General features: G+C 28.4%; 2 protein-coding genes across 5 annotated transcripts; one reads left to right on the top strand and one right to left on the bottom strand.

Moving 5' to 3' along the window:
• Window positions 1-5: 5 nt before the first annotated feature.
• Window positions 6-8,281, bottom strand: LOC117157120 (serine/threonine-protein kinase SIK3). Of its 2 annotated transcripts, none has more exons than XM_033334880.2 (13): window positions 8,084-8,281; window positions 7,040-7,336; window positions 6,751-6,921; window positions 6,550-6,673; window positions 6,338-6,458; window positions 6,021-6,258; window positions 5,620-5,944; window positions 5,415-5,548; window positions 5,169-5,328; window positions 4,514-4,645; window positions 4,115-4,333; window positions 3,830-4,026; window positions 6-3,684 (listed from the first exon to the last, which is right to left on the bottom strand). In XM_033334880.2, exons 1-13 carry the CDS (start codon window positions 8,234-8,236, stop codon window positions 3,181-3,183), a joined length of 2,775 nt encoding a protein of 924 aa, XP_033190771.1. In that variant the 5' UTR covers window positions 8,237-8,281; the 3' UTR covers window positions 6-3,180. The 2 variants fall into 2 exon arrangements, with proteins under 2 accessions (XP_033190771.1, XP_033190770.1); XM_033334879.2 differs by having other exon boundaries at window positions 4,115-4,336; window positions 8,084-8,280.
• Window positions 8,282-8,893: 612 nt separating this feature from the next.
• On the top strand, window positions 8,894-10,939 carry Zip102B (Zinc/iron regulated transporter-related protein 102B). 3 transcript variants are annotated; one of them, XM_076622252.1, is made up of 6 exons: window positions 8,897-9,016; window positions 9,113-9,211; window positions 9,358-9,484; window positions 9,736-9,962; window positions 10,062-10,196; window positions 10,290-10,939. In XM_076622252.1, exons 2-6 carry the CDS (start codon window positions 9,116-9,118, stop codon window positions 10,539-10,541), a joined length of 837 nt encoding a protein of 278 aa, XP_076478367.1. In that variant the 5' UTR covers window positions 8,897-9,016; window positions 9,113-9,115; the 3' UTR covers window positions 10,542-10,939. The 3 variants fall into 3 exon arrangements, with proteins under 3 accessions (XP_033190774.1, XP_076478367.1, XP_033190775.1); XM_033334883.2 differs by having other exon boundaries at window positions 8,894-9,211; window positions 10,290-10,938; XM_033334884.2 differs by having other exon boundaries at window positions 8,897-9,211; window positions 9,305-9,484.
• The last annotated feature ends 694 nt before the right edge of the window (window positions 10,940-11,633 follow it).

Genomic DNA, 11,633 nt, shown 5'->3' with positions numbered 1-11,633 from the left:
ACATGTCTTGAATATCTCTTTTATTTTTATTTTATCATATTTAATCAATATGTATTGTATCTACCTAGCCATTAGTATATTTAAAAATCACAGTCTTAGTTGAAGAATTGACAGCAGAAAATACTATCTGTATCCTATCCATATAGCAAATGTTTACAATGTACATAGTTTGCTTCTGCATACATACACGTAGTATGTATCCTAAATGAATAATTATGTATATGTGTTATGTACAGTAAATTGGATTATGTTGATCTACACTTTCACTGTTGTGCGTAATTGTAATATTTTTGCCCATTTTCCATCAATATAGAATTTGTTTGTGCACAATTGCATTTTCAATCATGATATTTAAAAATTCAGCTAAAATAAAAAATATTTAGTTATTAAATTTTTTGGTATTTTTTTAACATTCTCGTAACAATTATGTACATTTTAACTGATAGCAGAAAATGTCTAAAATAATATAATTTATATAGTTTTCAATTATTAGATTTTGGTATTCCGGATTTCAAAATTTACAAAATATAGACAACACATCATAATGTACAAGGATAAAAGCATGCATTCCAATATTATCATAAGAAAATCAAAATTTGTAAGGAAGACCCAAATAATATTACTGCCCTATATAAAATATAGAAAAAAAATTGAAACATTTGGTAAAAAACATTTTTGTACAAATGAATCACTGCTTTAAGATATCTTTGCAAATAGATGCTAAGAGTGTAATCTCGCTTATCTCATGTACTAGCAATATACTTAATTTATATAGTGTAGTAGATATTTTTAGATATCTAATACTTAATATATTAAGAATTATTCAGAAGATTTATTCGGAAATGATTTATAATGAAATATACCATCTATATTACTAAAAAATTGCAACTTGAATAATCTTCAAAGAATTATCAAATTATATCATAACATTTAATGATATATATTCATTATAAATCTAATTCTAATATAAGTGCAAATGTACAAGATTCCCACTTTGATTTGAATATCTAGAAACAAAACTTAAAAATGGTAAAACTTAATAAACTACTAATTATTCGATGGAAATTGGGCATTACATAATATTGGTAGGCTATTCTGATTTGACTAACTCTAATGAAATAATTTATTCATATAATTTGAATATATGTAAACTCCTTTACAATTTGATTTAATCTAATATGAAAATGATTCCACGATTATTCTTTCAACATAATATTAATTGAATCTAAAATTAATATATACATTTTTACAAGAGATTTTATAATAAAATATACTGCAAGAATAATTATACATTAACAAATATTTCAATGCATTAAAATATTAAAAACAGTTATCTCAAATAGAATAGCCTACATAATGTATACTTTAGAGATCTCTAAATAGTATATATCATATATTTACATCAAATTTCATTATTTACAGAAACATAAAAGCATTATTACTTTTAATAAACATAAATTGATTTATAATTTAAAGTGGAATTTTCAAATAAAAGATGTACTAGTACGGGAAATACAACGTTTTGCAATTTCACTTACAGAATACAACTTGTATATAGTATATAAATTATTCGTCGAATTACATGTGTTGTATTTATTACAAAGTAATCGTAATGAATTTAAAACATTCTAGAGTTAAACATCATCATTGAACCTAATAAATAAATTTAAAAAATAAATACATTAAGTCAAAGTATTTTTGTCAGAAAGAGAATAAACACACATCTAATAATATAATGAAAAAAATTAAGCCTGTACAAGTTGTATCCTATAAAAAACATTGTACTTTGTTCTATACACAGAAAACATTTCTCTGCACATTATCTTTTGTTTAGTTCACGAATAAGTAAATTTAGAAAAATATTTTGTTTATGTTAAATGAATTAAATTTTCTACTTCTCTTATATGACACTAATATAATGTCTTTTATCTACTCATTGCAACATAATGATAAAAAAAGGGCTAGCCTAGTTACAACTTCATTTAATATTACCTAGAAGTTATTATAGTTCATATTTCCCTTTTGTTTTTAAAATGTGGGTAAAAGATGTACCTTCAATATTTGATACTATAAAAGCAACTCAACTCTTTGGTTACACAAGGAGAGCTAGGTTGCATACTTTTCTTTTTAAATGGCAATAATTAAATGCTCCATAAGTGCAACCACTGGAAAGTATTCTATTCTGATATTTCATTGTTTTTCAAAAATTTATAATCTGTGATTATATCATTAAAAATTGCAACAAATGTTAATATCCGATTTAAAAAAAAAAAGATATACAATCGTAACTCAGTCTGTGTAGTTTTTGAACTACAAACCACAATAGTGTATTTGCACTATACAAAAGATTATGTATATGTCTCTAGCTATTAAAATTAAATTATCCAACGGAGTAATATTTGTACCAGAAAAAAGAAGGCAATTCTTCTAGTTTCAATAACATAAAAGAAAAAGATTGCAGTATTTGTAAAACGAATATTTACAAACATGGAATATAGATTATGAAATTAAAATTGTCTGCAATGGCAATCGATTAAGTATAGTAAATTCCATATAAAACATCTCTATCATATTAGAAAGACATATATACCATGAAAATGCTTATATTTTGCCATCTAATTCGGTACAAAAGACGCTTTTCTTTTTACCTAAGCTAAAAAGGGCACCTGATGATGATTTGAACAGTAAAATATGAATTTACTAGCTATAAACTTCTAACATGAAGACAAATATTCTACAAAAAGGAATGATGTGTGATGTACATTAACGATTAAAGTTTATGAAAAACGTCCAGGTTGTTAATACTTAGGTTGTTTAGAAGTAGCAAAACATCGTCTTGCTTGCGTAAAAGCATATATGTTTGTATATCTTTTAAAGTCTTAATAATAAGACTTCCAAAAATTATTGTAATGTTTTTGTTCTGACTTCATATTATGCACAAGTTAAAAAATTTCCTCTTTTCCAGATTTATAAATCAAAACAAAAAAGGAGAAAGAATCTTGAAAAACGAAGCACACTGAATGTTACATATATGAATGTATCAATATAAAGAATGGTATGCTTAAAGTACCGCTCGTACGTATGCAGCATGCATGTGCAATACTGTAATGAGTGGTGTGTGTGGCACCAGGAATGTAACGTAATATATAAGAAAAACATTATATTATAAGCTGGCTGTCGTCAAACAGTAATACACGAGATCAGCTGCTGACAAAGTTGACTGTACTGTAATTGGTCCCCACTAATTCTTCGCATCTTAATGCCTTTTACTTCCTTCTCTTCTGATTCACATACTCTAAGTTCAATTTGAACACCACCTGGGTATTCTAAACTAAGCCCGCCACCTTTCACTTCTTCTCTAGAGAAGACAAATCCTTTTGGAGGGGCTCTTGCATCTATAATTTGTTTTACACGACCTAATATAGCTTCTGAATTCAACCTACTCGATTCATCAGATAATGTAACTTCAACTTCTGTAGGTATTGACGTATTTAGTGGCCTACCGATACCGCGTGTAATACTAGGTCTCAATGGGTCACATGGTTCAGAGATGATGAAGCTGGGAAGAGGACTGTAATGAGGTAACGTATCTTCGAGCGAATCAGGCGATGGAGATGGTGAAGGTGAACAACTAATTAGTGTTACTTGTCCCCCAAGATCTGTTACAGATATTTGAGGTGGTACCTAGAACAAATAATTACAATATGATAACTATTTTAATAGAATATTATATAACATATATAATATATATATATATTTCAATATAGAAAATTATAATTCAGCAACAATTTGTTAAATAAGTTTAACAATAAGAAAGTTATTTATTTACCCTTGGTATTTCTACAGGGTGTTCTTCTTGAATCATATCCAAAGCTGGACTGTTACTAGGCGAATAACTAACTGGTGTGGTAGCTGGTGATCTATGGTGTCTTAATGGACTCAAATCTAATGGTGTTGCAGGTGGTTGCGTTGGAGTACCATGAACTATGCTGCCCTGTACTGCTGCTGTAGTTAATCCACTTAAACCTAACAATAAAATGAATTATATTATAGTTTTAAAAATTTTCTATTTAGACTTTATATATCATACAACAAACAACAAGATTAAAAATACCTTGTGTGATTGCTGCTACCCCTCTTTCATGTACAGGAGATCCAGGAATACTTGCAGGACTATGTGATGGTGACGCTAACCTTTGCAACTGTTGATATTCTTGCTGAAGTGCCTGAATCCCAGGTCCAGGGGGACCAGAACCTTCGGATGCTCTTCGAACAGGAGAATATCTTTCTGTAGAAACATGAGTACTTGGTTCCTTATATGAATCTCTGTTGCCTACTAAAAACAGCAAAACAAAATAATGTATTATTTAATTATTATAATTATACAAATCACACACTTGTATATATGATACAATATAAATAAGCATGTAAATGTGTTAACAGTGAATATACAATACTTATGGTAATTCGTTTTTCTATTTATACAAAACGCAAAAAACCACACAAAAATTACCAGTGCTAGTATGATACAATGGATTCTTCTTAGGATGTGTAGATCCTCTAAGATGTGTTGGTAACAGCCGTGATGGGAGGTAAGCTCTATTCATCCTAGCTTCCACCTCCATTACCATTTCCGGATTTATAACTACATGCATATTACCAACCAACGAGGCATGGTAGTGCAGTAGACACAAAAAACCATGCAAAATCAAAAATAAAATCAAATATAATGAAGTACATGGCAGATAAAGTGCACATGTATATTATTTAAATAAAATTATATACGAATTTAAAATAAAATTATTATTCAAATATATTTACATATAGTATGTAACATTATACTAGTAGTGATAAATAATACACAATGATTATAATATTTATAGTAACAATATAAGATTTTGTCACATAAGGACATTTATCATGCAATATACTATTGTCAAAATAAAGAAACAAAAATACATACCAATATGCAAATATTGCAAAAGCAAAGATATAAACAAGGCATGATAATACTTACAACTTAGAAATGAAGAAATATAGCAAGCTTTTAAACTAATTGATACAGCAAATCATAATAATCAACTTTCGTCGAAGTGATATAAAACATGTTGTAATAAAGTGCATTGATAATGTGCACACAAATACCTGAAAAGGATAATCCACAGTACCTGGTCTTTGCATAACGGCAGTAACACCACTTCGTCTTCTTCTATCGCTACCGCCACTTCCACTTCCACTATTATTACCATTTGCATCACCATTTCCACTATTAACTCCAACATTTAATGACTGAGCACATGGTACCAAAGTTGGACTTCCACTTTGTATCTATATACAACATGAACAAATTAGTCGTGCTGCAAACTAATGTTTTAATAAATATTTCATAGCGTCATAGTATTTATTTTTCTTACAGGTTGTAAGTGTTCTCTACTACCAGGTTGACTCCATCCTCCATCTTCAGTACCACCAGAATTGCTGCCATGTTGTTGATAGAAGACATGAAGATTAGCTCCACCATCCGAAGCTCTTCTTCCAAAACTCCCCGCTATAATTAATAAAATGTTTATTAAAAAGTGAAATGATTTATTAAAATAAATTGTAGTATATATTACTTACTTGCTCCCATCACAGGAGGAGGCTTTAATAAATGTTGATCTTTGATTTGGAAGTTTTGAGGAGGTTGATGTTGTACTAAAGGAAGGTTTAAGGGTAGATTTGTATGAGGTAACACTTGAGGATCAGTATTATTATACTGTAATATAGGAAGGAGTCGTAATGCAGGATCGCCTGTAGTATGGTTATAGTTATAAGGATATGATGTTGGTGGCTGATGAGCTGTATCACCAGGTCCAACTGTGTGTCTTCTTGTTGTGTGATAAGGTGTGCCAGGTGTAAGTTGCAATCCACTTCTTTCTTCTGTTTCTGCTTCTGTATCACCAAACTTTTGAACAGCAAAGAAGAAGAATATGATTTTGAAATACATGCTGCTAGATAACAGGATAAAATGCAATATTTACCTTTTCTAACTGATGTGCTCCATCAGGAGCATAATCTCCTGGTATACTTTGAATACTAGGTAAACTAGGCATTGTTGGTTCTAATCGGTCAACAAGAAGATTATATATTGCTGACACATGGTCAAAAGCATTTCCTTGAACTGCTTTTAACAATGTTTCTGGACTAAGCCCTGGTAATCTTAACATATTTTCTATCACTACCTGATTTAATTGTGGTGGCACATTTTCAGGATTACACCTGAGAACATATATTAAAATAAATAAAATACCTCTTTCATATATTTATTGTACGTATTTTATTAATATTTATATATTACCCTCCTGGTTCAGGTTCTGTTGTACCATCTCCACCCATCCAAGAGTGTGCTAAAATTTGTGAAATACTTAAACGTCGTTCTGGTTCTACTACCAACATATGTCTAATCAGTTTCTCACATTCTAGAAAAAATTGATATATTTGTCAAATGTATATATTTAAAACACATAATGGAGTACAATATGTTAAAATTATATAAATTTGTACATTTACCTGCAGACATAAAAAATGGTATTCTGAATTTCCCTGAGATTACTACAGAACGTAGTAGTTGCATTGTGGGTCCATCAAATGGTAATGCACCACAAACCAACACATACAAAACAACACCTAGGCTCTATAATTACAGATGAAATATTTAAATTATAAGAATTTTTTGTTATTTTAATACATTGTAATAATAATATGACATACCCATACATCAGCCCTTGGACCATCATAGTGCTTTCCTTCAAAAATTTCTGGAGCAGCATATGGTGGGGACCCACACCAGGTGCTAAGTGGGACACCTGGAGTATATTCGTTACTAAATCCAAAGTCTGCAAGTTTTATATTATTGTCTGCATCAAGTAGTAAATTCTCAGCCTAAAATAATAATATATACATAGTTATTTTATATACAAATACCAACAATTTTTTCATTTTTTTGAATTTTTCATAAATTTTTGAAATATTTTAAAAATAAATTTTTTTGCATTTAAACCTTAAGATCTCGATGAACAACTCTCTGTTGATGAAGGTAACGAACAGCAAGAACAATTTGACGAAAAATTCTTCTTGCTTCTGGTTCTGGCATTCTTCCATTCCGTACAAGGTGATCAAATATTTCTCCTCCTGGAGCATATTCAGTAACTAAATATATCATTTTCTCTGTTTCCATTACTTGGTACAATCTTATAATATGTGGATGCCTTAATCGTTTCATTATATGTACTTCACGAAAAATTTTTGCTAGATTTTCTTCATTTAATTTTGTTTTATCTATTATTTTGATAGCAACCTATAACAGAAATATACATATTACGAATTTATGACTGTTAAGAAATATCACGAACAAGTAACGTTTAATGTGTTCAGTTTAATTTGATATTTTGTTATTTTAAAAAACTTAAAACACAACATGATCATTAGTAATATATATCATCTATTAACACAAAATGTTTACAAATTTTTCAAAGCACATAAAAGATCATTAAAAAAGAGATGTATTTTTTATATAATTCGTATTTAATTATAAAAATTAATTGCATTGCAGTACCAGAAAATTAATATATAAAATTGTAGTAATGTAATATATTTGATTTAATTACTACATGAAAACAGGAAAACATAAAAAGAGGAAAAACAAGACAAATGAATGCAAATTAAAAAAAAATACTACATGCATAGGATCATATAGAATCAATACATATCGAATCAATAAATTTCTATATGAACATTAATTGACGGTATTTTTATTTTTACTTTTCAATGATATCCAATCTATTATCATTAATAATGATTTGAAAAAACATCCAACGAACATATTTCAATCGATGTAATAGTATCTGTTGGTAACATAGGTTCGCGAAACATTCTTTCAAGTTATTAGCTCTCTTCGTGTTTTGACACATTGTTATTACATAGAAAGCTTTTATGATGCGTAAAATATGATATAATTTATATGTCCATGCCGTTATCCAAAGATATAACGACAAAATGACGGGTGTTCGTGTTTGTGAGAAAAATGCGTTAACAATGGACTTACCTTCGATTTAGTCACAACGTGGGTGGCCATTTTAACAACGGCAAAATTTCCCTTGCCAATAGTCTTTTCCAATTCGTAATAACCGACACGAATAAGTTTGTTGACAGAAAATTCTTGCGAAACTTCATTGTGCGACGTCGTCGCGGATGCCATTTTTTAATCACTTGTCTCGCTCAACTCGTTACCAATCATTTACTGTTTAGTACATTAATATTTCCGCTAGGGGTGCTACGGCTAATCGACACTTCTGCCATCTAGTAAAATAATTCAAATTAAAAAATCAAAAGAAATCAAGTATTATTATCAATTGCGAAAAAAAAATCCTAAAACGATGTTTCGTATAAAAATGATTTATAGGATAGAATAAATGAAATCTGTAAGAAGGGTTCATGAATTATCTATAGTTATTGATTATATGCATTGTTTGTTTACTTTTTTTACGGAGTTATGAGATAAATCCTTATACGCCATCTATGCAAGTAAATATTATTCATGAAAATTAATAAATAGAAATATATAGATTTGAGTTCGTTGATCCTTTTTTTTTAAGTTCACAGAGCATTGAATGTATCATCCTTAGTTTGTATACATACATGTAAAACATCTTTACATATATGAAACATAAAAAACTGTCGCTTGTTTCTTAAATAAACTAATAGATTTTTCATTAAGCATTCATTTTACTTTTAAGTAGTTTCTCAAATATGACAGAAATATATTAAATATTAATATTTTCAGGGAAATGAATCTTCGATGAAAACTTTTCATTATAACATATTCTATTTTCATCTAACTTCTTCACTTCTATGTCGTTGCTATAATCACAGTATTCACCGCGAAACTGCTACGTAGACGAAAACAGATTGTTAAACGCTGTCAGAAATGGTATTTTAGTTAGAATGTTATAGAAAAAAAATTGAATTGTTTTAGCAGGTACAATAGAACTGATAACTTAATATTAAATGGCAATGGGAAAGTATTAATTCGATGAAGTAAATATCTTTCATTTATTCAAAAAATACATCTTAGAAAATGGAAGAAAGTACAATACTATGGATGCTTTCACTGGTAATGTTAGTCGGTTCCTGTATAGCTGGATCCTTGCCATTAGTCATGAATTTATCTGAGGTAATGTCCTTTTCATTTGACGATAGATGAAAAGAACAATTTTTTTATCTATCATTTTCTGTGATTGTCATATACTTAAACTACTGATTACAGATTCTACAAAGAACCCCATGATCATGAACATCATGAACCTTTAATCTTTCTAGGATAAATTACAACTGGTTTCGATACTTGGTGCTGGACTTCTTGTAGGCACTGCGCTAGCTGTGATTATACCTGAAGGTATAAGAGCATTGTTTACTGATGGAAGCAATAGTGATCAAGGAGTTCACAGTTAGTATTTCACTATAATATTTATAATGAAATAGTTTTTTATATATGATAAACATACATATTTTGTATCTTTTTTATAATATAAGATATTAATATTTATATTTGTAATGAACAGAAATATTTTTCATATTTTGTATTTTAGTTTTATATAAAAAACTATATATACAGCCAATTAAAATACTTGAAATCCCTTTAGATGTAATTTGATATTATTTCAGTAAAACTTAATATTTTTGACCTCCACTTTTTAGGTGATCCTCACTCCTTAATAGGTATTAGTTTAATACTTGGTTTTGTATTTATGCTACTGATTGATCAATGTTCAGCTAGAAGAAGTGGAGTAAGAGAAAGGAGTGTCACTGCCACCTTAGGTCTCGTAGTTCATGCAGCAGCTGATGGAGTAGCATTAGGAGCTGCTGCAACTACATCACAGGCTGATGTAGAATTAATTGTTTTTTTAGCAATAATGTTACATAAGGTAAACAAAATAAATTAAGTAGTTTTCCGTATCTAAGAAGAAGAATGTTAAAAATATATGTAGTAAGTGTTAAATAAATAACTCAGGTATTTTTTACAGGCACCTGCTGCATTTGGTCTGGTATCATTTTTACTACATGAGGGAGTAGATAGAAAAAAAATTGGTAGACATCTTTTAGTATTTTCTTTAGCTGCACCTTGTCTTGCTCTTGTAACATATTTTGGTATTGGGAAGGTAAATTGTTTTAAGATTAAATAATGAAATGAATCCTTAATATATATTCTCGGAACATTAATGTAAAATTGATATACTTATATATATTTTTAGGAAGGGAAAGAAACACTTAGTAATGTTAATGCAACTGGAGTAGCAATGTTATTTAGTGCAGGTACATTCCTATATGTTGCAACAGTACATGTTTTACCAGAACTAATGACAAGAAATAGTGGCAACTATACACATCTACCAACTGCCGAAAATGTTGCAGTGTCTTCTTCTGGACTAAAAGTTAAAGAAATATTAGTTTTAGTATTGGGCTCCCTTTTACCTGCATTAATTACGACTGGTCATCATCATTGACAAAATATCATACAAAAAATACATCTTTTTTTCACTATGTGTAATATAAAATGTCCCTCTCATTAAAAGGTATAATATTTTAATATATTCCATGATTTTTATATAAAATCATGAAGTGACAACTGGAAAGTTCGTCAATTCAGACACCTGTTTCAATAATAATCAAGAGATATACTTTTATGTACTGTACATAATTGTAGAAAGGGCATATCATATTATTATATATTTGTATAAATTTAAAGATAAAAGAGTAAGACACAGAGTTATATAAAATAACGCAAAAAACATTTCTATCAAGTTTTCATTTTCCAATGAAACTTCATAAATGTTATTTATTAGTAAATGGAACTTTGAATATAAAAAATAAATTAAAGGACTTTTTTATTGCTCCATATTGATTATACTATAAAACTTTTTTGTATTATACTTTTAAAGTTTTATTCTATTGTTTATACTATAAAAGATATGTTTTAAGAAATATATTTCATATTGTAACATAGCAGTACCTGATTAATAATATAACATACTACAATTAATTTATTTCATCTATTAAAATCCATATTTTTAATTTTTATATAAAATATTTTAAGAAATCATAGTAGGAAGTTCTTTATACTCATGAGATTTTGGGACCGTAAATTATCTGATTCTTATCAAAATATACATTATTTTATAAGGATAGATTGAAATAATTTTAAAAAATTGTTGTTATATCAATCCATTTATTTATAAGAATACTACAAGAATATTTAAATAAATATAATATCTGACATACAAATATATATATCTTTATGCAATACATTTCTTTTTACTAGTCTAAGTTGCTAACATTAAATTAAAATTTTTTTGTATCTTTCAGTACTTTTGCTTTGATCCGTTGACAACTATAGTGTGTCATCAATAACTCACATTGCTCAATTTTTTGGTATAATTAAAGTAAGATAAATTTCATGGATTAAGAAATATTTAACAATATGAATGACTTAGATGTCAGACAAAAGTGCGTATATATACTAAAAATATTTTGCAAAAATTATATATATAAAATTAAATACATATGTATTTAAATCTATTATGGCTCCCAAGACAAAA

The sequence above is a fragment of the Bombus vancouverensis genome, chromosome 10 (genome assembly GCF_051014615.1).
Source record: "Bombus vancouverensis nearcticus chromosome 10, iyBomVanc1_principal, whole genome shotgun sequence".
Taxonomy (NCBI): domain Eukaryota; kingdom Metazoa; phylum Arthropoda; class Insecta; order Hymenoptera; family Apidae; genus Bombus; species Bombus vancouverensis.
This window is presented reverse-complemented; position numbering and strand designations above follow the sequence as displayed.